The 26,983-nt window shown below is 46.2% G+C and overlaps 1 protein-coding gene across 1 annotated transcript in view; it reads left to right on the top strand.

Annotated features, from left to right (window-relative positions):
- The first annotated feature begins 4,230 nt into the window (after positions 1 to 4,230).
- The window catches only part of LOC134406086 (long-chain fatty acid transport protein 2-like), a 33,646-nt gene continuing 10,893 nt past the window's right edge, over positions 4,231 to 26,983 (top strand). The window contains exons 1-6 of the mRNA XM_063137343.1: positions 4,231 to 4,831; positions 15,279 to 15,488; positions 19,352 to 19,507; positions 21,562 to 21,686; positions 22,681 to 22,875; positions 23,334 to 23,424. Coding sequence (XP_062993413.1) covers positions 4,354 to 4,831; positions 15,279 to 15,488; positions 19,352 to 19,507; positions 21,562 to 21,686; positions 22,681 to 22,875; positions 23,334 to 23,424 — 1,255 coding nt within the window. The 5' untranslated portion in view covers positions 4,231 to 4,353. The remainder of the gene's footprint in view (positions 4,832 to 15,278; positions 15,489 to 19,351; positions 19,508 to 21,561; positions 21,687 to 22,680; positions 22,876 to 23,333; positions 23,425 to 26,983) is intronic.

Consider the following 26,983-nt stretch of genomic DNA (forward strand, 5'->3'; position numbering starts at 1 on the left):
CTTTCTGATTGTCTTGGCATAGTTACAGGCCTAGTTTCACTTTCCTCCACAGTTTCTTCCCCTTCCCTCTCTTGCTGAGATTGCTCAGGAATTTTTTCTGTGTCTACGTCTTTCTGTTCTACAGGCAAACTTACATACTGTTTTGTTTCCTGCATCTGTTCATGAAAGACTACATCTCTGCTCACAATTACACTTCTGTGATACGGAGACCACAAATGATAGCCTTTTGTTTGTGTATCATATCCCAACAGTTTACATTACAAACCTCTTTGAGTAAGTTTTTCTGGTCTGTTTTCTTTCTGAACATGAGCAAAACATTTACTTCCAAAAACCCGTACATGTGACACTCTAGGTTTTCTGTTGTAAAACATTTCATATGGGTTTTTTTTCATGTACAGAGTGGTAAAGTCTGTTTAACAAATAATTTGAGGTGGACAAAGCTTCTGCCCAGAACAAGTTAGACAATCCTGACTCTCTTAATAGAGCTCTTAACATGTTCTGTAATGTTCTATTTTTTCTTTCTGCAATCCTATTTTGAAATGGTGAATATGGAGCAGTAAGGTCATGTTGTATACCCTCCTCACTGAGGAATTTTTTAACTTGGTTGCTAAGAAATTCACCTCCCCTGTCCGTTCTTAGATTAGCTATAGGTTCTTTAAATCTATTTTTACTCCACTTAACAAACGCTTTGAACTTTCCAAAAGTTTCACTCTTCTGTTTTAACACATACACAAATCCAAATCTACTGTAATAATCAACAATAGACAAGAAAAATCTGTTTCCTCCTTGACTTGTCTCAAAAGGACCTGCAAGAGCTGCATGAATTAATTCAAAAATTCTTTTTGTTGTTCTCTCACTATGTTTTGGAATGTTTGACTTATGACACTTGGTTTCACTGCATACATTACATTCTACATAGCTAGAACATGGTTTGATTTTCACCCCTTCACACAATTCTGGAATCTTAGAAATTGTTTTATAGTTGGCGTGACCAAACCTTCTATGAGTCAAATGGATGCACTCTTGGTGTGGTTTGCAATTGGCTACTGTTTTTGTTGTGACTTTGCTGGCTACAACTTCATTTTCTGTACAAGTATTAATCACATACAAAGAATCTTTCATTATTCCCTGCACACACACCTTGTTTCCCTGTTTTATAGTACAATTTTCTTCAGTAAAACAAACCTCATACCCCATGTCTGTCAACTGAGACACACTTAGAAGATTTGTTTCCAGTTCTGATACATATAAAACGTTTTGTAGTTCAACTCCCAGACAATCAAAATATACATTACCCACACCACATATCTGGATTTTTGTTCCATTTGCAAGGGTAACACATTTTTGCTCTGGAGTAGAATTTTCCAAGGTAACAAATGAAAGTTTGTCTTTTGCCATACTTATTGAAGCCCCAGAGTCCAAAAACCAAGGATTCATTGTCTCTTTAACTCTTGCTAGAAGACACTTCTTTGTTGACTCAGCTTCATTCGAGTTGTTTTCTTCTCTCCACTTTGCTGTTGGCTGCTTTTTCTTCTTGTTGTTGTTGCAATCCCGCCTTAAGTGTCCTGTGGAACCACAATTAAAGCATTTCCTTGCCTTTAATGCAGACACCACGTCAGAAGATTTATGGCTTTGTTGAAATTCAGCCACAGGAAGTTTAAGGCTCTGTTGTTTTGAAGCTTGTCTTCTTTCATAGGTTTCCAGTAGTTTTCCAGCTACATACTCGAGGGTTAAATTTTCCTCCTCTTGAATTTCCATCATGGTGACAACCGCGTCGTACAATGAATCAAGACTTGACAAAATCACATAGACTTGGTTTATAGTCGTAAACTCCATCCCTCATGCCCTGAGTTGATTGAAGATTTCTCTCATGCTTTTCAAATGGTTTGACATAATAGACTCCCCTGGGGCTTTGCTAGACCTACCAGGTGTTCCGTCGTTGAGGAGCGGTGAAAGCGGATTTTCCCATTCAGCCGTGACGCCTCATGCTCCACACCTGCCTTCGATTTGTGGCGGAAGTTTGTGCCAGTTGTGCTGTTGCCGCCGTGAGCACGGTTGCGCAGCCACACCGGCCTGATTGCCGCAGCTTTTTTTTCGCTCGCTGCATGGTTTGCGCACGTCCGAAAGACCGCAAACTTGCTCAGCTGTCAGCGATGCCGCCGCTGGCCCCGGCGGCGGCAGCGGCGGCAGCAGCGGCAGTGGCAGTGCCAGCTGAAGTGCTGCTGGTGCTGTTGAGGGTCAACATTGATGCGCTCACTTCCTGATGGGGGTCGTGGCGGGTGTCATATGACCCGAGGTCAATCGTCTGCATGGGCACTCTGTGCCTACATCTCCCATCATGCCTCTGAGGTGTCGGCGGCGATGACCGCCTCTGTGCCCTGTGCCCCATCCCAAGGAGCCAACCCACATCTGGCTGCAGCCATGGCAGCAGCCCACAAACAGCTCTGCCCTCTGCCAGCCTGGTACCCACACTAACAGGCAGCGTACAGCACCGCCATTATGCGGCCACGGTAGCTGCCCACCGCAAGGAGTCACCAGCCACTTTTCCGGTCCTCCGGTCCTGCGCAAACTGTCACTGGGGGAATAAAAAAAAACCACTAGAACAGGCGCACATCCCCCACCCATCCCCCACACACCCCAGCAGCACACTAGCCACTTTTCCATTCCTCCGTTCCTGCGCAAACTGTCACTGGGGGAGTAAAAAAAAAAAGCCGCTCCGCCGCGCTGCCCCAGCTGGCGGACTGGGCGCAAATGGCGGAGGCGGCTTGACCGAAGCCACTGTCCACTCCCCCTTAGCACGCCTTTTCCTGCCCAGTGCGGACCGCAGTGACCTCACATCCTCCCACACGTACTCCGAATTACCGCGGGACGGCAGGAAAAGGCGCACTAGAACTCACTTTTTTAAAGTCAGGATAAAGAGGCTTCACCACAGGATAACGGCGGATCCTCGTGAACGTCATCTGGAAGCCTCGACGTGACTGCAGAAGGTAACGCGCGCTAGAGCCTCGTCTAGTAACGCCCCTGGTTTCATCTTCATTCCATACAGCTTCCAGGTTAGAATTATTTTACTGCCTGCCATATCTCTTTGATATACAGCTTGTAATGCATTCCAGCACTCTTTTGATGTATTCAAAAACTGAATGAAGGAAATCTGAGAGTCTTCCACAGCTAATGCAATAACTGCCATTGCTTTTGCATCGTCCTTAAACCATTTAGCATTCTGTGGATCTGCTCTATCTGGTGGATCCTCTGTGACTACATACCGCAGTTCAGCCTGAATCAGGTACATTTGCATTTTGTAAGACCATAATGCATAGTTAGAGTCATTCAGCTTTTCCAACAATTGATGTAAACCAGACATATTAGCTCCTGCCATTCCCTCTGCTTTAGGAATTGGTATTTCACCGTCCTCCTGCTCAGAGTCCTCCTCAGAGGCAACCGATTGAGAGTTTTCCTCACTTTGCAGCACTGGCTTTAGCTTGATGTCTTCCTCCATCAACAGTCTTCTTTTGTTTTAGCAGACTCCTGGTTCTGTTTCTGATTCTGCACCATTCCCAACAGGTTCTGGTTCTTCTGGTTATGCTGACGTAGCTTGCGAAGCTGACGCATCTGGGCTAGACTGGGTAGTCTGGGCAGACTGGGCCCATAACTTTTGTTGGGTTTGCCAGAACTTTTCTCTCTGGGATTCTGTCCGTGCTCAGAAACAAACACACACCATGCAGGTCTTACATAGCAGAGCTAGTTTATTCACTTCAGGCTTCTTTTGCAGTTCTGTGCAGTCCAGTTCCATTTTACAAGAGTGAGAAAATATATACAACTATCTACACAGTTCTTATCTACATTACATACAGCTGTGATTAGGTAACTCAAGGATCTTTGAGTATTCATATCATTAACACCATGATATCTTAGAGATCTTGGCAAGGTTCCCAGTACAGCTTCTATCTCAAGGTAATTGCTCACAGATAGTCTTTTCCTGTTTAACCCTAAGATAGCCATACTTACACAATTTTAATGACTAAGCAAGTATCTTACTTTTCATATACTTAACACAGTGCACACCCCTATTACCAACCCCTGCTCACACATGGCTGCAAGCCAAAGCCAGGGCCACAGATGGGAGAGACAGGGAGCAAAGAGCATAATAGCCTTCATGTTGATTGAAGTTCATTGACCCAGCAGCAAGGATTTCTTCATCTTATCCTGCAGGGACAAAGGGGAAGGGAGAATGAAAACTTCATCTCATTCATAGTTGCTCTTTGCCCTTTACACACAGCAGGGCTTGGAAGGAGCCTGCCGCAAGCGGTGTGCCTGTCGCTTCCAGGGCATTGGGTGAGAATCCACAGCCCAGCCATGCCGGGCCTGTACACAGCTGTGCTTGGGCTCCTGGTCCTCCTGCCCCTTGTGGGGAATTTCTTCTTCCCCTACCTTTGGATGGACCTGGTCTTTCTCTTCTCCGTAATACAGAAGGGATACAGAATTGAGAAGCGTCTCCAACGCAAACCTCCCGTCACCATACTGGACGTCTTCTTGGACAAAGCCCAGAAACACCCGGAGAAGCCCCTGATTCTCTTCGAAGACAAGTCGTTTTCCTACCGAGAAGTCGACCGACGCAGCAGCCAGGTGGCCCGAGTGCTCCAGGGCCACGTGGGGCTGAAAGAAGGGGAAACGGCAGCTGTTTTCTTGAAGAACATCCCAGCCTATCTCTGGGTCTGGCTGGGCTTGGGGAAGATTGGCTGTGCCATGGCCTGCATCAACTACAACATCCGACTGAAGTCTCTCTTGCATGTGCTCAGTTCCTGTGAGGCCAAAGTGTTACTGACCACTCCAGGTGAGGAAATCTGTGTGCAAGTGGGAAATGGTTACACCCAGGCAGGAAAACAAAAGCATGTTTACGCTACAGGCTTAAACCTCTTTGGTCACAGTCCTTCCCAGTGCAAGGAATCATAAAAGTCCATGTTTGGACACATCCCTATGTAACTTCCCCCACTCTCCCTGGAGACGTACCCCAGTCACAAAGCTTGATTTTGCAAATTGCAAACGAGCCTGCCCACTTTAGTGGGTGTTTGCCAAGCTCTTTCTTCCGTGCCAATTCCTTATCGTCTTCATGGGCTGCCTACTTATCTCTAGACTAAATTCACGGAGTTGATGCTGTGGATTCATGGTGGAAGAAAGGGACGAGTGGCATTTCTGCTCTTTTCCTCCCAACAAGTTTCCTCCCATTACATTGATCTCTCTTTTTCTTTTAGCCCCCATACTTGGGGGAGAGGGAAGGGAAGGGAAGTGATTATTATTTTATTTTTATGTCTGCATTTCTTGCATTTATATCCTATATTTCCTCCAAGGAAATGTCTAGGGCTAAGGTGGGGAGATGGACTTGATTGCCATTGAGACCTTTGCAGGTTTACGATCATGGGAGCTCCGTAAGAGCTTTCAGTCAAATACACTTACGGAGCCCTTTTAAGAGCTTCCGAACACACAAAGGTCTCGATGGTAGCTGTGTTTGTGGTGGGATGACCATGAACGCCCTCTTTTACAGACAAAGCCCTCTACCTGAAGGACACTCTTTTTTTTGGAAGGTAGCCTCTATTTGAAGGGTTGCCCTCCAGTGTAACGTCCAGTATCAGAGGCAGTAGTTGCTGGGGAACATGGGTGGGAGGGTGCTGTTGCACCGTGTCCTGCTTGTGGGTCTCTGGTCAACAGCTGGTTGGCCACTGTGTGAACAGAGTGCTGAACTAGATGGACTCTTGGTTTGATCCAGCAGGGCTCTTCTTATGTTCTTATGCCCTCTTCAATTCCAATTTAAAAATAAGGATCCAAAATAATAGTTTTGCCACTTAGGGTTCCTTGCAAGAGGAAAAAAAGGACAATGTTGTTTTTGTTGTTGTTGTGATGCACCTGGAGAGCAGACTGAGCAGACAGGCACACAGGTACCCAGCTCCTAGTCAATCCCACCCCTGCCACCAAGATTGTTAGGGAAAAATCCCCAACCAGAAGGGATGGAACAAGGAAACCAGACAAGTCCAGATGCAGTGACTATTTCTTTATTAACTACACGTGTAGGAGGAACCTCACCCTTGACGGATCAAAAGCAAGATTCTCTACTCCTCATCCACAACCAACGTCTTTTATAACATTCCACGTCCCTCCTGAGGAGCTTATACTCCTCCCTCCTCCCATCCCTTATTGATTGCAGAGTTATACATTTTCCATAAACGAAACTATTTCTAACAGCTAACAGCACATAATATTTTGACAGCTATGCCCTGTTTATGTACCAGATAAGCACACACACACACCATGCAAAGGCAGGCAAAGCTAACTTTGCTGACCTCATGGGTGGGCTTTCGTGATAACAAGCACAAGTCCGCCGACGTGTCTGGGATAATGGCACCATGGATCCAAGATCCAAGCCTCAGAAGCTGTGGTTTTGTAAGCTGCTACATTTGACCAGGCAGATTAGGGCCTAGTTTGTGTGTTAGAAAGTACAGGGCAGCCTTGAGCAACTGCCAACTGCATTTCCGATGACTCTTAAGAAATGGAAAAGGGGAAGGGAGGGGTTTGGTGGCAGAAGCTTGAGTGTTTGCTGTACACTTTTCCCACAGAAAGGGAGTCTTTTGGTGGGGGTCTTTTGACCCACCTTAATAAGTTGTATTGTATTTCTATTTAAATCATAATAATCATTATTTCTAAATTTGAATCTATACATACACATTAGCACATGTAAATTTTATGCAAATGATGTCCTCATTTGTAGTGATGCATTTCCTTCGTTTTGGCGATTCCTAACTGGCCCCGGGCGTATGGGGGACATTAGAGCTGGGGCTCCTCTGTGCATCCACAATCCCCTTCTCCAATTTAACCCTACCAGTGTGTTGGTGAATGAACGCACAGGGCAATACAATCAAGATGTAATCCTGATGCTGCTCACTGTAAACCCCATTAGCAATTATTTAAATGATTTCAACTCACTTTTCCCAAAATGGTTGAGTATTTCTGATAAGAATGGAAGAACTGTGCTGGATCAGACCAAAGGCCTATCTGGCCATCCAGCTGCCTCTGGACCTTCCAGGGCAGGATCTACACTACTGCTTTAAAGCAGTAGTAATATACTACTACTTTTAAGCAAATACTTAAAAGGTTGTCACACAGAGGAGGGCCAGAATCTCTTCTCGATCCTCCCAGAGTGCAGGACACGGAATAACGGGCCAAAGTTAAAGAAGCCAGATTCCAGCTGGACATCAGGAAAAACTTCCTGACTGTTAGAGCAGTGCGACAATGGAATCAGTTACCTAGGGAGGTTGTGGGCTCTCCCATGCTGGAGTCCTTCAAGAGGCAGCTGGACAAGCATCTGTCGGGGATGCTTTAGGGTGGATTCCTGCATTGAGCAGGGGGTTGGACTCGATGGCCTTGTTGGCCCCTTCCAACTCTGCTATTCTATGATTCTATGATAAAGCGCTTTATAACAGTTTTGACAACTTTTGGGGCCCAGGACACACTCCATATACAGTTGTCAAAACTGTTAGAGAGCGCTTTAAAGCAGTAGTGTAGATAATTGCCCAGATAATTCTGGGGAGACCATAAGCAGAAGCTCTCCCTGGAGACATACTGTACTCAGAAAGCTGTTTTGCAAATTGCAAAAAAACTTGCAAACTTAAGCAGGGGTTTACCAAGCAACCTCTTCCATGCCAATTTTGTATCATCTTCATAAATCCATGAGACTGGTGCTAATGGTTTAATGTAAGTTGTAGGACTTTTCCGTCTAAACATAGGCAGGATCTACACTACTGCTTTATAACAGTTTATACCAATATTGACAACTGTTGGGGCCCAGGACACATTCCATATACTGCTTTCAAAGTGTTATAACCTGCTTGGTGTAGATCAGGATTGAAATATGGCAGGTTCTTGTCCCTGACCTTAGGTACGAAAGACGAGCGTAGAAAAACACTGCAGAGGACACCACGTATCAGTATACTGAGGTGCGACTCGAACAGGGTCGGACCCTGATCGGAGCTTGCACACCACTTTTATTCACATAGGGTCAGCTGACAATGGAAAAAAGGGAGTGGAATGAAGGGGGTGGGATGCACAAAGAAAAAGGGGAGTGGAATACATTTACACAACCTGTGTGAGAGGAGTGAGCTAAACAGGATACCTTTACCTAATCCCATCTCCCTTCCCTGCCATTCCACATCTCTCTGGAATGTGTGAGTCAGCTACTTCCTCTAGCAGGGTCTACAGAAAACACAAAGGGCAGCTTAGAGTTCAATTAACCCCTTCATTTCTTACAATCCCCCCTTTGAGACTCACTTCTTCTTTAAAATGATGTGAAGTCTCACTTATCTGTTTTACTTTCACGAGGTATCATGGTGTATTTTCTTCTCGAGTCTCGATCTTGCTGGCTTAGGGCCATGTAGGTAACTCTTATTTGCTTTTGAGTGACTGACTCAGACACATTACGAATCAAAACAGTAAGGCAGGGAATACAGCATGGCAATAAAAGAAACAATAATAACACCATGAGCACTATGGGAACCAGACTGCGAAGCCATCTAATATCAGGCAACCATGACCATAGCCAAGAAAAGATAGAATCACTTCCTTCATTCTTCTAAGGGCCTTCTTGAATCAGCGTTTCCATATGATGGATAGTGCGGTCAATACTTGGTGCATAATCAGAAATATACATACAACAATGGGACTTGATCAAAACACACACACCTCCTTTCGCGGCTAAAATAAAATCGAGGGCTTGGCGATTTTGTAAGGCCACATTCCTAATTTCACTTTGTTCCTTGGCCAACATTTTAACACTAGAAATTGTATCATTGAACAAACTCTCCGTCCAATTGGATAATAGGTGTAAGTCTCTATAATTAAAGGCAACTCCCACTCTTGGAATTATTCTTCTAGCAACCTCCGTCCCTCAATTAAATCTTAAGGGAGAGTTAACTTCCCTTCGATTACGAAGCCTTCTTTTGATTGTGACCTATGATGAATAATTAAAGGGGATAGCATGCACTACCAATCTTTTACTCCCCCCCTTCCCGGTGGAACATGCAGACACATCTAACAATCAGATACATTTAGGGTTTTTGACAATTGCTTAATATCCTGAAAATATGCATTTTTCTCTCATAGATGTTTTTCTTTATACTCAAGAGCATATACCTGGGAAAGAATGGTAAGGAACAACACAATTTTTGCCCACACTCTCATGATTCTACAATTGCGAACTCCCCAAATATAACTGTGAGAAGCACCAATAGTATAAAAAGTATGAGTGCAAATATTCTCTTGTGTACTATTGTCCGTGAGTGTAGATTTTAAGCTTAGCCCTCCCAAGGTGCTTTGAAGTATATGTCTTTTCTTTGCTGGCTTCTTGTGTGGGACCCCTGTCGGCTCCCGGTACTGCGGCAGGGGGACCTACGTTGGTGTCCTCAGGGATGTATGATTTTAATCTAAACAATGTGTCCATTTAGCTGATCCCAGCAATTTTACACAGGCATACATCACCAGTCCAACCACATATGGCCCTTCCCAAGACTCCCCCAAAGTCACTTTATTCCACTTCTTCAGCCACACTCGGTCTCCTGGCTTGTATTGATGCAAGGGGGCGTCTAAGGGAAGTGTCTGGGTCGTCACTGCATATTCTCGAAGCTGTAAGAGACATAACTGAAGGCCAGTTAAATGTTCTCGTAATTGGCTGTCTCCTATCTCCTATGTAACTCCAAATGAATGTGGCCGGGGAATGGGGGGTGGAAATCCAAAAAGCATCTCAAAGGGAGACACCCCCACCCCCTTTCTGGGCATGATTCGAGCTTTTGTCAGGGCTCTTGGTAACGCCTCTACCCAAGACATCTGAAGTTCTATTTGTAATTTTTGCTCTTCAGAGTCCTATTCATTCTCTCAACCTGCCCTGAGGCCTGAGGCCTCCAGGGTGCATGCAGCTTCCACTCAATTTGCAAAGCTTGTGTAAAAGCCTGTGTTACTTTTGAAGTAAAATGAGACCTTAAGTCACTCTCTAAACATTCAGATACTCTATACCTGGGGACAATCTCATTGTAGTTTAACAACTACAATGCGGGCTGTACAGTTTTTACAAGGAAACGCTTCTACCCACCCCGTATGCTGGCAAACAATAACCATAAGATATTTATATCCCTTGGAGGGCGGGAGCTCAGCAAAATCAATTTGCACTCGTTGGAAAGGGTAATATGCAAGCGGCCGACCACTTGGTGGCACTTCTTTTGCAGAAGGTCCAGCCTTCTGACATACTTGACAACTCTGGGTGACCCGCTTCGCTGCCATGGTGATCCCTGGGCAAAACATTTGCCCTTTAACATATTCAATCAGGGCTGTCATTCCCGGGTGCCCCAACTGGGCATGAATCATTACAGCAAGGGGTGTACTAAGGCCTCTGGGATATAAATTCTTCTATCTGGGAGCCCCTTCCATCTTTCTGGGAGGTCCATCACGGTCAGCTCTTTTTCTAGCGGCCTCTTGCGCTGCCTCATCTGCTAGCTGGTTTCCTTTTTGAAGGTATGGATCAGTGCTCTTCCCGTGTGCTTGCACATGCACTATGGAGACTTTTTCTGGAAGCTTGACAGCCAAAAGCAGTTGTTCTAGCAAACTCTGGTGTTGTACAGGCTGTCTATTTGAAGACACAAACCCCCGAGTGGACCAAAGTCTAGCATGGGCGTGGCAAACCCCAAATGCATACAAACTGTCTGTATAAATGTTCACTTCTTGCCCCTCTCCAAGTTCAAGGGCTCTCATTAATGTCATTAACTCAGCTGCTTGAGCTGAATATTTACTGGGCAATTTCTCTAGGTACTTTCGAGCGGGTTTAATCATGATTACAGCACATCCGGTATATCTCTGTCCATCTTTAACAAAGCTGGATCCATCCACAAACATCTCAAGGTCTGGCTTCACAATTCACCTGGTCCCTTCTTCTGCCCCTCTCCTTCCTTCTAAAATGCTGCTATCATCTTCACAGTTCTCTTTTCCTTCGCCCTTTCTTCTTCTTCGTCTCTTCTCTCAAACACCCCCCTTGCTATCTCTAGTAAGGCCAGCAGGGGCAATCTCAGAGCTCCCAGAGTCTTTTGGAGCTTTCTCTGAATATCTGGGGCAGCCTGCCCGATAAATTGCATAGTCATTAAATGCAAATTCTCTGGTAGGCTCATATCAAGGTCCATATTCTTCTTCGAACTCTGTCTTCAGCCTTTCCAAAAAGGCAGCTGGAGTCTCATTCTTCTCCTGCCTGATATCAAGGGCCTTACTGAGATTCGGGGCTTTCCTGGCTGACTTTCGCATTCCTTCTAGTAGCAGAGAAAAATATCTCTGGTGCCTTTCTCTTCCTGCATCACTATTCACGTCCCAACCAGAGTCCTGTGTAGGGAGGGCAGCTGTAATTTCATTTTCAGTGGCCCCAGGCTTCCCGGACAGAAACTGCACTCTTGCTCTTGCCAATATCGTGGACTTAATCTCCGGCAGGCAAGAATTAAGGAGCATTTGGGAGTCATGCCATGTGGGCAGTGGGTACTAGCGAGAGATTCACTCTCCTGACGCGGATGCCATGGGGGCCGTGGGCATGGTATATGGAGGAGGCACAAGATCATCATCTTCTTGCTGAAACACTTCCTTTTTTTTTTTTTTTTTACAGAATGTTTCAATGATTCTTCTTGAGGTTTTATTCTACGGATCACCATGACAGGGTTGCAGGCAAACACCCATTTGGGTGGTGGCTTAGAGGTGACCACAGTCTGCCAAGGAATCGATATAGGGAAATTGATCTAGTCTCCTTGCGTCTGTCACTATAACATGAACAGCGCTAACAAGTGCCGGGGAGAAAGAACCCTCTTTTGGCCAAGAAGGACAGAGAACAGGCCATTCTTTTTCACATAAGTGCTGCAACCTATCCCTCTTCATCTTAACACCATAATCACCACAAAATGCCTTAAAATTCTTCAAACAACATCCTAGAGGCGTTTCCCCTCCTGAACGGGACTGTGCACCACCCATCGTGACGGGGTCCTAGGGTCTGCTCCCAAACACTCTTGCCAATCGCTTTGCTCCTCGCCGGCCCTGATCCGCCTTTCAGCTTGCAATCAGAGAACCGCGGCTAAGAGCTCCACACTCGCTCGGACCGTCGGACCCTGCTCGGAAGGTCTCCTTAGTGTCCTTCAATCAACTCCACACAAGCAGACCCTGCCCTCCCTCTATGTGTCTGGCGTTTCACAGATCACACTCACCGGGTCTCGGTGCACTCCTTCCATTCCCTCGGCCGACCCTTTAGGCGCGTCTGCAGTGGCTCGAGCCTAGCCCGTTTCCGACCAGTGGGTTCTACGGAGCTCCAAAGCGCGGTCCCACGTTGGAGAGACAGCTGAACTCAGCCGGTCGCGACTTCTCTTCCACCGTGCCTTCGCAGCTTTGGACTACCGCAGCCCACTCAGGGACGGATCCGAGTCCACGGCACCAGAAATTGTTAGAAATATGGCAGGTTCTTGTCCCTGACCTTAGGTACGAAAGACGAGCGTAGAAAAACACTGCAGAGGACACCACGTATCAGTATACTGAGGTGCGACTCGAACAGGGTTGGACCCTGATCGGAGCTTGCACACCACTTTTATTCACATAGGGTCAGCTGACAATGGAAAAAAGGGAGTGGAATGAAGGGGGTGGGATGCACAAAGAAAAAGGGGAGTGGAATACATTTACACAACCTGTGTGAGAGGAGTGAGCTAAACAGGATACCTTTACCTAATCCCATCTCCCTTCCCTGCCATTCCACATCTCTCTGGAATGTGTGAGTCAGCTACTTCCTCTAGCAGGGTCTACAGAAAACACAAAGGGCAGCTTAGAGTTCAATTAACCCCTTCATTTCTTACACACCCTGAATGAAGTAAACATTTCAACAAGATGTATTCAAACCAGTGAATCCTGCTCCTGTTTTCACATGTATCTGCATGATGCAAAGTTTATCTTTAAGAAGATCCAGTATGCTAGTGCAAAGCCCACGTCTCCATGGGCAGTAACAGTCCTGCTCTTTCCCTCCTTTTTTGCCCCTCAGTCCCCTCACCACAGAGGGGCTCATGAATGATGAAAATGTGGCTCATGCATAGTGAATTCCCCCTCTGAAATTTGCATGTAGCACGACCTTGTTCACTCCCTGATTGGCCACCTCTGTCCTCTCCCCACTGGTGGGGGGCAGCCTAACTGCACGGCTGCATCTGGAGGCTCGCCTTCATGCCATACTGATTGGTCAAGCAGGGCTATCCATCATCCCGCCTGCCCTGCCTGCTTGGTGCAGAGGAAATTAATTGCTATTAAACCTTGAGCTTTGAACTTCTTGGAATTTTCAAAATGTTCTGTATGTCTGCACTGCTCAAGCTTCAGTTTAAAACGAAAATGAGCAAAATAGGTCTGGTTGATCTCGAGTAATAAGCCTTACCCAACAACATTCTTATATAAGATACTTTAAAAATTAATGTCTCTTCCTAACCATATATTTTGATTTATAACTCTGGTCTTTACCTGTTCTAGGATATAATCATTAACCCAAAAGTGTGTCATTCTATACTTTATTTAGACAGAACTGTCTTCTAGTTTGTGCAATAGAAATAAACCGTACTGTTGTCAGAAATTTTATGGGGCTCTATGTTCTTCTTATTACACCATAAAAGAGGCTTTGATGGAGTCTCTAACCCAGGGGTGAGGAACCTTTTTCAGTCCAAGGCCTGAATTCTAATCTAGGAAAGATATCAGGGGTCACATTCCATCTTTGGGAATAACAAAAGGCAGAGTTTGTGGGAGCAAAATGATATCCTTAGCAAATTTAAACTTACTGAGAAGTAAACAGGTGAAGCCACTGCATGTCTACTCACATGTCTACTCACAAGTAGGGCAAGGATTACCCTCAGAAGTAATCAGGACTGAATCAATCAGCAGCTTCCTTCCCATTTTTGCTACAATGTAATTTCCCTTTAATGATGTTTGGGCATCTATCCTGGAGCCAACATTGGTAGCCTGACAAATTGTTCTGGGGACAGGGAGGAAATGGGAGCATGCTGCCAATTCGTGCAGTGCAAAGCTGCTTTTGCTAGAAACTTTCAGACTCCATGGGCCTGTTCAGACATTCATGGAGGAGTGGGCAGGGGAACCACAGCAAGGGTAGGAGTAATGGAACCATGACAAGCATGCCACCACTCGGTTGCAGAACCATGCTGTGTACCATGGTTCCGATACCCACCCCCCTCCGTGCATCTTTAATCACTCATCCTATTATCCTCCACATGCTGAATGGGCAGCTGGCAGCTGCTCTATTGAGGAAAATGGGGGCAAAATCACTGCCAACCATAGAGATGGGTTGTGGTTGCAAGAGTGTTGCCAGAAGTGGTGGTTACTCTTGCCAGCAGACTCTATAATCACTGCCATTTTTTCCTACTGAAAAGGGCTGAAATACCCACGCGATTCCCACCAGATGACACAGGAATCACCATGGATGCCCACTAATCATCTTGCAGAAGATGGGTAGCAGGCATGGGTAGTCTGCCTACTGTGAGAATGGAATTCTCCCCACACACGACTAGGATGACCATATGAAAAGGAGGACAGGGCTCCTGTATCTTTAATAGTTGCATAGAAAAGGGCATTTCAGAAGGTGCCATTTGTATGTATGCAGCACCCGGTGAAATCCCCTCTTCATCACAACAGTTAAAGCTGTAGGATCCCTGCCCTCTTTTGTATCTGGTCACTCTAGTAGAGCTACACCTTACACACCACATGCTAACCCACTGTGGGTCGTGATTTTCAGCGAACCATGATGGGTTATCTTGTTGTCTGAACAGGCCCCATGTGTCTTCATTGAAAGAGGGTGACTGCAGTTTTACAGTGACTTGACAGATCTAGTTAAGTATGAAATTGCAAATGATGTATCCTAAAAAGCCATTGTCTATAGACAGGCTCTGCACTCTGAACTTATATTAGTGGGTTACTGTTCATAATCAATTCACATCATGCTGTATCATTGAATTTTGGGGGATTTACCTTGGAGTATAAGGCCATAGCTAGACCTAAGGTTTATCCCAGGATTGTCCTGGGGTCAAACCTGTTCATCTAAGTGCCACACAGGGCATCCAGCGCTCAGGCAGTGACGAACCCGGGATGATCCTGGGATAAACCCTAGGTCTAGCTACGGCCTAAGTGGGTTTTCCAAAACGAAGGTTGGGAATTAAGGTCCAATCAAACCTATCTTCTTCCTCCCCTTAAAGATTTGAAATCGGCCATTGAGGATGTCCTGCCTACTCTACAGAAGGAAGGGGTACGGGTTTTCTACCTGAGCGATGACTCCCCAACGGAGGGTGTGGAAGCTTTGCTGGGAAGGATCAAATCCAGCTCAGATGAACCGGTGCCTCTTTCCTGCAGAGGCAATACAACTCCTACATCTTCACCCATTTATGTTTTTACCTCTGGGACCACAGGTGAGGAGGAAGGATTTGTCATTTGTGGGAGGGGGGAGCTAAGAAGATCTGAATAGGAGAAGTTACGATTAGGTATGGAAAACTTCCTCTCTCTTTGTTTCTTTCCCATCACTGGGAAGTTTAGATGATGCCTCTTCAAGAAGGGCCATGGTGAGCACAGGCATTGCAATATCTGGCACTTCCAGCTAAACAAAAAGCTTCATCATATCTACCCGTTTCTTTCGAATTATCCCATAGCGTATGAAAGCCGTTGTTGTCATTGTTGTTAGCTCCATCACACCAACGTTATACATCCACCTCCGCCCTGCTCCAGTATGTTCCCCTGGAGGCCTGGGCCGGACTCCGTGGAGCTTGCTTGGGGGCTTCTGAGGTGGCCGGATGGCTCTGCTCCTTGTCTTCCTGCTCCAGCGCACGCCCCAGGAGGTCTGGGTCTGCTCCGGGCTCCACGGCGCTCACTTGGGGGTTGCCGAGGAGGCAGCCGGGTGACTCTGCTCCTTGTCATCCTTCCGCATGCCCAGTGGCTGCTCAGAGAACAACAAAAGAATCGCACTTTCTGAGGTCCAAAACACATCACTTTTTTTGGGGGGGGGGAAGCACAATCAAAGCAAGACACATTGGAGTACTTCACCGTAACAGCAGATTATAAGGTAGAAAACCTTGGAGCCCTTTGCATGCAATTCGCAGTGATTGCACAGTATAACACTGGTGTGATAGAGCTATCAGAATCTCAGGCCACAACTGGGAACGGCCTTTGCCTGCAACACTGGAGAGACTTTGCTTTTGTCCCGGTCACCAAATGTGGGATCCATCAAGTTTTTAGCTCTCTACTGACAACAGAATAGGGTGTGGGCTGATGGAAAACATGGTAGAAAAGGAACTCTGAGATCTGCTATGTCTGCTCGGAATTATGCAATGATGGAAAAGGTGGAAATTGTTACGACTGTGGATTTGGGTAGTAGCGGTGGACTCTCATTATGGGTGCGGTGGGCAATTTCCCATAGAACTGGTGTTTCCCACAACTCCCAGCCTTGTCTGGTACCACCTTCTCTATCCCATCCCCCATTTCCTCAAGAACTGCTCCTGTTGAGCAGTCCTTGGGTAATTGTTACTTTTCCCCTTTTTTTCTTAACCACTTTCCCCCATGGGCATGTGTTAATTTGAGCATGAAACAGGAGGGGAAATCTTAAATCTTCTCTCCTGAATTGCTGTGGTCCTGAATAGGGGCCACTTGTGCTTACCCCGAGGTAAGTCAATCATGCATACAAACATAGGCCGAGTCTACACCAGCCATTTATTCCACAATAATATCGAAGTCGTCTCTATGGGGCCACATGACGCACAGCGGATCCCGCTGTGCCCTCGGCTCCAAAACTCGCTTATTCCGGGATTTTGATGACTGTTTTTTGTCACGGTTTCCCCCCTCTTTCACTACAGTCCCAAAGCTGGTGTGTCCCCCCCACTTCATGAAGATGTTACTGTTTGGGGGGAGTTCCTGCCAACCCGCTGTCAGGGGAGTGTGCATGGGCCTCCCCGTGTTTCATCACTGAGTGGTTGGGTGTCTGTTTTACACAAACATATTGAGGTGCAGTAGCGCATCTTCGACAGAGTTCCTATCCCCCCATGTGTTGCTATGTGTCTGCACAGGTGCACATCCACGAAGAGTTAAAGACAATCTGTGCCCCATACCCATCTGTCTGGACCTGCCAACTTCTCCCGATACACATTTGAAACTGCCATCATGGGGCCCACATCCTCCCGCAACCGCTCTCCTTTACCTGTGGGAAACTTCAGTTGCATGTGCCCCATGAGCGCCGATCGCGGAAGCAGGGAAAAGGGCTGTAGGTGTAGATTCGCCCCATAGCTGTGCTAGGAAGATGAACATCACTTGTTCCCAATGTGGAGAAGAAGCCAAGGGTATTTCAGTGTTAAAGAAAGGAAATAAACAACACCTCCATCCCCTTCCTCCCAAAAAGTAAGGAAACCCTGCTCCCCACTCCACTCCAAAGACATGGCATATAAAGGTCAATGCAGCTGCTTTGCAAGGCAGGAAAGCGGAAGGGGGAGAATGAAATCACAGAAAGAGTATAGCGGAGATGTGCTGCAAAGGCCTCTGAGATATATGTCAGGAGACAAAGGGGGTGAGCACCTGATTGTCTGTCAGCAACAGTGTGGCATATTTGTGAAGTGATTAAAGAACCTACCATACCTTGTTTTCAGCACAGCTCATTGTGACATGGGATCCAGCCCAGATCCAGCCCGGAGATGCTTTCCAATGCGATTCAGTTTAAAACAGCATTTTCATCAAGTTGGATCTACTGCTCCTGTGGCACACACAGCCAATTGAAGTGGTGTATACAAACGAAGAGAGAAGAACCGCTTTTGCCTGGCAAATTGCATGAGGAACGGCATTAGTTCGGGCCTAAGTGGGTGGAGTCTCACAGCATCAACAAGCTTCTTTTTTTAAAAAAAGTCATTAAACTTATGCACAGGTTCACTCCTCTGAATGAGCGAGATTTGAAACAAAAGGCAAAGCAATTCCTTTCCCCATCTCTCCCAATGCTGCCATGCCGAGTAAACTCAATGGAAGGGAACTGGAATTATTTATGACTAGATATGATCAGCGGACTGTTTTTAGCATGCTGACTTCACGGCTCATTTGGGGAAAAAGAAAAAGAAAACTATCAGTGGAGGGTGAAGCCAAGTCCTCTCCTTGGGTCCATCGTTTGTTGATGCGACTTTCCGTTCCCCCACATCAGGCTGCTCCCATCGGCACCACAGACAGTATCACTCGTTGAGGTCGAAGTTTGAAGTGACAGGAAAATCCATCACAAAAAGACTACCTAAAAATGCAGTTTATGATATGAAAGCCTGTGGTTGCTGTGAACAGCGGGGAAGATCATGTGTCACAAATGTGTGTGAGGTGCAGTAGAACTGGAATAAATCTGCTGGGTAGATGGGGCCCCGGGCTCTTAAACTTACTTGCATGACACTCAGCTTGCTTTGTGTGTGTGTGCAATAGGGTTCATAGTGATATTGAAAACTCTGTGTTCCAAGGATGGCTTTTGTCTGTTTCTGGATGAATCCTTTCCCCCTCCATGCGTCTACTCTTCACTCTAGGGCTAGGATGCTGATTTAGGGGTCCCCCTCAATGGGCGGGCAGAAGTGGCAGGTCCTCCCCATGGCTGCTCCTCCAGCCATCTGAAAGTGCTACACAGAGGGACAAGGGATCCTGCTGAATGGAGTGAGCTATGGTGTAGGAGGTAGAGGGGGTTACATCTTTATACATTTCTATATTGCCCCATAGCTGAAGCTGTGGAGGCACCAGCTGCAAGTGGAGCCCTTCTTTCACTGGAAGGTGGATTCTGGATCCAAACTAAGATCTTGGAGTTAATCTGCATGCCTTTCTATACAAGATGTTCCTGCTATGGAGCATGGAAATGTGGGATCAAAGGGGCACTTTTGGCTATAAGGCCTGCCAAGAAAACGTCAACAAAAGCTGGCGTCCCTCCAAGAGTCAGTAATGACTCAGTGCTTGCATGAGATGTTCCTTTCCTTTCAGGGCTCAGAGAACACAGACACACTCCTCTGCTTTGCATTGGTGCTCTGAAACTTATTTGCATGCCACAATGTGCACTTGCCATGCAATGGCTTCCCTCTGTGGTTTAGGTCCCTTGGCTCTGCCTACTGTGAGCCCCTGCCTCCACCTACTGCTACCTGCCCTGCCCTCTGCTGCACCAGCCCCAATGGTATCAGCAGTTACTGATGAGAGGGCAACTCATGTGCCTGCAGATTAGGGTTTCTTGTTTGAGAAAGCCAATTAAGGTTGTTAAATGAGCCTCTTCCTTTTCTCTACCTGCTTCAAGGGTTACCGAAAGCTGCTATCATCAACCAGAAAAAGATGTTCAATGCATCCAACCTGTTTGTCCTGTGTGGAGTCCATTCCAAGGATACCATCTACATTCCACTTCCCTTGTACCACATGGCTGCACTTACTGGGGTTTTAGGATGCTTGGAAGTTGGTATGTATGGAATGCCCATGAGAGCCCAAACACACGCCCGCTGTAGGTGTGCGGTAGGCAGACAGAGACAAGATAACAATACTAATACATCATGCATTTGATAGGTGGGGAGAGAGAACGAGAGGCAGGCCTGGAAGACAACAAGGCCTGATTCTGTGCCATCTAGGGCTCATCTACACCAAGCAGGATATTCCACTATGAAAGCGATATGAGAGCGGTATATAAAAGTCAGAACCCACACTACTGCTTTATAGCAGTATTGAATTGCACTGCAGGACCCACACTACTGCTTTATAGTGGTACTGAAGTGCACTGACAACTGTTGGGGCCCATGACACTTCTACACCAAGCAGGATATAACACTATGAAAGTGGTATGAAAGTAGTATGTGTCAATGGGCCCCAACCGTTGTCAGTGCACTTCAATACCACTATGGCCTTAGCTAGACCTAAGGTTTATCCTGGGATCATCCCTGCCTGCTCCCGGGATATCCTGTGTGTCATTTACATGAACAGGGATGACCCCGGGACAATCCCGGGATAAACCTTAGGTCTAGCTAAGGCCTATAAAGCAGTAGCGTGGCTCCTGCCTTTTATATACCAGAATATCCTGCTTTGTGTAGAAGAGCCCATAGACTCTCCCATCTCACAACAAGGGCCATCTACCACCAGCTGCCACATCCAAATGATCTTGATTACATTTTATATGTTAATATGATTTATTGTGATTTCATGAATATATTTTGATTTTTTAATATAGTATTGGAAGGATTTGTAACTTGAAAGATTGGAAGGTAAATAAATGTAAGAAAGTATATGTGACCACTCACACAAACACAGAATTAAATGTAATTGTTATGTATGTACGTTTGCATAAGGTTTGGTGATAACATTCACATTCTAATCCTTAGACAATATAGATGGCCCCATAACCCAACTACTCCCCGAGGTGAGGAGAAAGGGGGATCGGACTGGATGCCAAATATGACAAAAGGCTGAGGGCTTGTCTACAGGAGGCCTTTATCATGCACTCGTTATTACCTCTTTGTGCACTTATCTGCCGATTTGTTCCCATATCCATGACATTTCTAAAGTATAAAACAGCTTTAGGGTGGAAGTTTCTCTGTGACAAGGGACAGGCAGCAACCCAAGCGCCTAATTTCAGCTGCAATTTTCTACAAACTTTTCTTCCTTACTTACTTTAGCAGAGGTAAATTATTATTAAGGCTGGTAAATGATATGCAAACGTACTTACATGCTTGTAACTCAAAACATGTGGTGTAGGTGGTGAGCAATTTAAGCAAGCAGTCCTTTCTTTGGCCTAAAATGCCTCATCTAAAGAGGCAATGGGGGTAAAACAGAACTTAAAATCGTTACATATCCAGTAAAGAAGAGGGTGGGTTCAGTTCTACTGACCATCTGAAATGTAATTTGTAATTAACTACAATGATCTCATGTATGTTTACTCAAAAGTAAGTCCTACTATGTTCAATGAAATTTTCTCCCACCCAAACCTTTCATCTGATGGCATCTAATTTAGGTTCTAATCCTAAATATTGCACCAGCTGATCGCCCCAAACACTTTGCAGGTGTAGCCCCATGGAGAGTGCTTTGCAATAAACTCTAATGCAGGGGTGGACAACTTTGAGAGCGAACTGGGGACCACTTTTGATACCCCTGTGGACTCCCCTGTGGGCTGCATTCTTGCCACTATGCCACTGAATTTGGTGTCTTGGTGGCAAAAAAAAACTATGGTGGTTTGCCACTGAATTTTGGCAGCAAAATGGTATGAAAGGCTTAAATGGGCGAATTTAGTTTGTTTTAGTCTTGTTTTAGCCTTCTGTGGTGATTGGCTGCCAAAATTGACTGGGCCGTGGCAGGGGCATATGTTGCCCATGGCTACAAATTGCCCACTCCTGCCCTAATGCATTGAATTTAGAAAATTCAAAACTATCAGTGATCACTTTAGCACCATTCCTAACCAACGCTCTCTTGCTCTCTCTCTCTTTCTCTCTCTCTCTCTCTCCTTCTCTCTGCCCTCCTTATATTCATAAGGAGCTACATTTGTCCTGAAGTCAAAGTTTTCTGTTTCCCAGTACTGGGATGATTGCAGACGATACCGTGTCTCTGTGATCCAGTATATCGGAGAAATTATGCGCTACCTGTGCAACGCACCAAAGGTAATTCATGAGAAAGGAGGCCAAATATATGGGGGAAAAACACTGAGTAAGGAATATAGATTGTTCTACTGAATCCGTCTAGGCCTGGTCTCTAGCAAACAACAGTGCCAATGATATGATAGAGACATAGGCTCAGCTCAGACAGGGTCATGGCGTGCTTGCTGGCTGTGCACTTCCTTCTCCCCTGCCCATCACACAGCCCAGTTTCCACCCACACATCCTGTTTAATGGTGGCCGCCGTTTTCTGTGATGTCCATAATAAGAAATTGTTTTAGCACACAAGCTACCCACCCTGGTTTATACACGCCCGTTTGCCTCCAAACAGGACCAACTCAAGGCTTGAGTGGGTGCACGGCAAAGCAGGCATCCTCTCCCCATGGCCATTTCTAAGGCTCCCAAAAGCTGAGTTCACTTTTGGGGTATTGCTGGGTAAAAAATTGCTACCAGGAGGAGTTTTCTTGTTGTTTTAAGAAGGCCCATGGCAGGACAATGGAGACTTTCGCTCCCTCTTTCTCTTTAAACTCAATTTTTTAAAAAGACCAGGGTTGGGGGCAGAATGTAAATCCCCTCCTCCAGAGCACCATGGTTGCAATGCAAATTATTGCTGAAGTCGCTTTCACAAGAGTAAAGAAAACCATGACACATAGCTATGCTATGAGTGATTAGCTAGGGTGACCATATGGAAAGGAGGACGGGGCTCCTGTATCTTTAACAGTTGCATAGAAAAGGGAATTTCAGCAGGGCCCATTTGTATGCATGCAGCACCTGGTGAAATTCTTTCTTCATCACAACAGTTAAAGGTGCAGGTGCCCTCTCCTCCTTTTCATATGGTCACCCTAAATTAGCTGTGTAGCAATACATGTAGTTTGACCCCAAGTTGGATGTTATCTAGGCAGGAATAACCGTGTAAAGGTCCCTCATTGATCAAATGGATTGGCTATGAATAAAGTTTATGCAGCCAAGCAATGATCCCCTTTGTCATGTTTCCTTGCAGAAGGAAAGTGACCGCGACCACAGTGTTCGAATAGCCATCGGTAACGGCATGCGGTCGGAAGTCTGGAAGGAGTTCTTGCGCCGATTTGGACCCATCCAAATCAGAGAGATATATGGATGCACAGAGGGGAATGGTGGGTTTTTAAACTACACGGGGAAAGTTGGAGCCGCGGGAAAGACCAACTTCATCTACAAGGTAATAAGAGTTACACACTGGAAAAGCTCAGGACTTCTATAAATCTGTTGTGAGGATGGAGAGACCATTAGCCTGAAAGGGCTGATCTACACAAAGCAGGATAGTCCGTTATGAAAGCGGTATGAAAGCAGTATATAAAAGGCAGGAGCCATACGTCTGCTTTACAGTGGTATTGAAGTGCACTGACAACTGTTGGGGCCCATTGACACATACCATATACTGCTTTCATACCACTATAGCCTGCTTGGTGTGGCTTCTGCCTTTTATATTATACCACTTTCATAGTGCAATATCCTGCACATAGTGCAATATCCTAAGGTTCTGCTGCAGTTCCTATACAAGAACAACAGCTTCCCAGTAGGTCAGCTATAACAACATTCCAGTTCATGTACAATATGCCTGCCCTCTATTTCTGCCTTGTGGGTTCATGTTTCCACTTTCCATCTGTTCCACTTCAGAAACTGGCCCAGTATGAACTTATTCAATACGACATTGAGAAGGATGAGCCTGTGAGGGATGAGAGAGGGCTTTGCATCCCCGTGGCTTTGGGTAAGCTAACAAAATAAGCATTCAGACCTGGACTGGGCTTTGTGTTGTCATAGTTCTGCCCTACAGGGAGATTCATCGCTTCTAAATATGAAAAATGCTGCTGTGCATCTCTACTTGCAAGGAAGACGAGTAAGTTCCCTCCTCACATGGTGCAGGAGAAGTATGAAAAGATATAAGTGCTTTATGTTAAACATGAAAAAAAAAAACCTTTTCATCAGGGATGGGCAATGTCAGGGCAGGATCTACACGACTGCTTTAAAATGGTTTATATCAGTAGGACAACTGCAGGACACGCTCCCTATACAGTTTTCAAACCATTTTCAAAATGTCATGTTCTGCTTGGTGTAGATGTGGTCCAGGTGGAGGGACTGGACAAAAAATCCTCAGCATCGTCCCCAAACTGCAACCCCAAGGATCCTTTGGGGGAATCCACAACACTTGAACTGACTTTTAATAGCTGAGAGCAACCTGACCTCACTCACAGCAGTACAATAGATGGGACATTACTACATTTTGGTGTGACTGTTATAGGCTCCTATCAGATAGCGCCCATGATGAATGTGCAAGTTCAGATTCGGAATTCATTTTATAGCATTTGTATTTTAGAAAGAATGCCAGGGGTGGGCAACTTGTGGCCACCCATATGTTTTAGGCTACAACTCCCATCATCCCTCACCATTGGCTCTGCTGGCTAGGTCTGATGGGACTTTCAGGCCAAAACATCTGGAGAGCCAGAATTTGCTCACCCCTGAAGTATGTTCAAGGAGTTACATAAAGGAGTTTTACAGCCCTGCAAAAAAGAAAAGAAAAGAAAAGAAAAAGCATTACAAAGCTGTCTTTTCTGCCCAGCGATGCTCTGCAATTCAGAGAGATTTTCTTCCTCATGTTTTATTGAATAGGTTCTCATTATGGATAAACTTGATCCAACCAGTCTACCTATTCAGTCAATTTCCTGAAACGTGGCTCTCCTGGGGCCCCAATCCAGCCGTCGGGTTTCCCCAGATAGCTCCACCCACATTTCCTCAACCACCAATCATTTGGGGGTTTCCTGACTTGTGCAATTTCCCCCTCCACCATTTTGAAAGTTTGAAATGCATCTCCTAAGACTAGTTACTGGCAGTAAGAGCTTTACCTTAAAATATATTGGCAATTTTGGCCCCACCGCCTTTGCCTTCAGTCCTGTGCACCGCTGGAATGAGGTCCCCAGAACATTCTCTGAAGTTGAATTTGGCTGTCAGTGTTTCCCTGGACTAGGGAAAGCAGCTGCTCTTTAGAAATGAACAAGCTTCACCTTCCAGACCTTACACCTGAAATATTATTTAAGTGGCAAACCTGCTCTGGGGCTGCCATTTTCTCTCACTGCTTGTCCAAAAATGGCTGTCAGTGTAGCACTTTAACAAAAGCACCTCAGCTCTTTCAGCTTCTTCACTTAATCACACAACTCTTCATGAATGCTGAATGCCACATTTTATTGACTTGGCCTTGTATCTGTCAGTGTCTCTCCTAGCATTGAGAAACCCGTTCTTCCCTTAGCATTCAGTTGTTGGGGTCTTCACCTTGGAGAGGGACATCCAACTTGCTGTACTGTCCAGCAACAAAACCCATCTGAAATGTGGCATCATCCACACATTATGATGTCATAAGATGATGTAGCCTTAATTATTAGGTATTGTGATTGTGATGGAAGTGAGAGACATGGGAAGTGTACAGACAAGAAGGACGCAGACAAGCTGGAACATGTTCAGAGGAGGGCAACCAGGATGATCAGGGGTCTGGAAACAAAGCCCTATGAAGAGAGACTGAAAGAACTGGACATGTTTAGCCTGGAGAAGAGAAGACTGAGGGGAGACATGAGAGCACTCTTCAGATACTTGAAGGGTTATCACAGAGGAGGGCCAGGATGTCTTCTCGATCATCCCAGAGTGCAGGACACGGAATAATGGGTTCAAGTGACAGGAAGCCAGATACCAGCTGGACATCAGGAAAAACTTCCTGACTGTTAGAGCAGTATGACAATGTAACCAGTTACCAAGGGAGGTTGTGGGCTCTCCCACACTGGAGGCCTTCAAGAGGCAGCTAGACAACCATCTGTCAGGTATGCTTTAGGGTGGATTCCTGCATTGAGCAGGGGGTTGGACTCAATGGCCTTATAAGCCCCTTCCAGCTCTACTATTCTATGATTCTAAGGTGACATCCTGCTTCTCATCCCTGAGTATGAGAGGCCTACAAGCAAGGCATGAAGGCAATGGACCCCTGACCTCTGCAACTAGTAGTACTCAGAGGAATACGTCCTCCCAACCTTAAAGATTCTATGTAGCAAAGCTGTATACTGGGGGCCGGGAACCTCCTTCAGCCTGGGGGCTGAGTTTAATTTCAGAGAAGCTCTTGGGGGCTGGATTCTAGTGGTGGGCAGGGCCAAAGGCAAAAAGGTTGGGACCAACAATACCAAAAATATCAGCATAGTTTAACTCAACTAAGCCTTAGGAGGGGTGTTTTGAATAGTTTAGAATTGAGAAAAATGCACAACAGTTGGGGAACCACAAAAAGTTGAGGGAAAGGGGAGGTTAGCCAAAGGATGTGGACTTTGGAGGGAAACCCATGAGGTCAGATTGGGCCTTAGAGAGGGCCAGATTTGGCCCACAATCCTGGGGTTCCCCATCCTTGCTACATATTGATAGTGAACTCATTATCAGAGTATGGCTCCTTCTCCAGCCAAAATGGCTGCATCCAAGCACAAGGGAGCTATCAGCAGGTGTAGAGGAACCCCAAGACTTGCAGAAGTTGAAAAGAAAATAGAGGGGGAATACCCTAAAAGAGGGGGAAAACAACAATGCACAACAGCACAATGGGAACTGAATGTGGCCAGTGGCTGCAGGATGCTTGCTTGGATTTGGGGAAAGGGGGCACTGGAAAATAGGGTGGAGGTGGTGTGGTTGGCTCCAACCGTAAATGAGGCACACCCGACACTGCAACATTTGTTACAGGTAGGGTTGCCATATTCTGAATCCACAGAACTGGGACAATTGGGGGGGGGACTTTTCTTTTATTTCTCCCCTCTCTCCTTTCCTCTCCTTCACCCCCTCCCCTCCCCCTCCCGCTCACAAAACTCTCTTTCTTCCCCCACAAATAACCCAGCAGCTCTGCCCGGTGCTTACCCTAAAGCTGCGACTGCAACCAGCCAAGCTCACCAAACTATTTTGCATTGCATGGGACCCAGGCAGCCTTTCCTTGCTACTGGTCCTCTTCTATGCAGCCACAGGTGCAGTAAAGTGAGTCATGGTGAGTGACTCAGCTGAGCCTGTGGAGGAGCAGCGGCACTCTGGAAAAGGCGCCAGATTGATGCGTCTTTTTCTCTGCTCTTGCCCCTCCACTGAGCAGGCTCAAGGCACCATTTCGGAGGTTGGAATTTCTCCGGCCGGCTGGACCAGGGGCCCTTCCACACGCCGTAGTGAAGGCGCGTGCATGCGCCCCAACTACGGCCCCAAAACGATAGTGTGTACCAGCCTGAAGAGATGGAGGCGGCTGCGGCGGCTGGGGAATTGGGCGCGTCTGCCGCCGC

The sequence above is a fragment of the Elgaria multicarinata genome, chromosome 11, assembly GCF_023053635.1.
Source record: "Elgaria multicarinata webbii isolate HBS135686 ecotype San Diego chromosome 11, rElgMul1.1.pri, whole genome shotgun sequence".
Classification (NCBI taxonomy): Eukaryota; Metazoa; Chordata; class Lepidosauria; order Squamata; family Anguidae; genus Elgaria; species Elgaria multicarinata.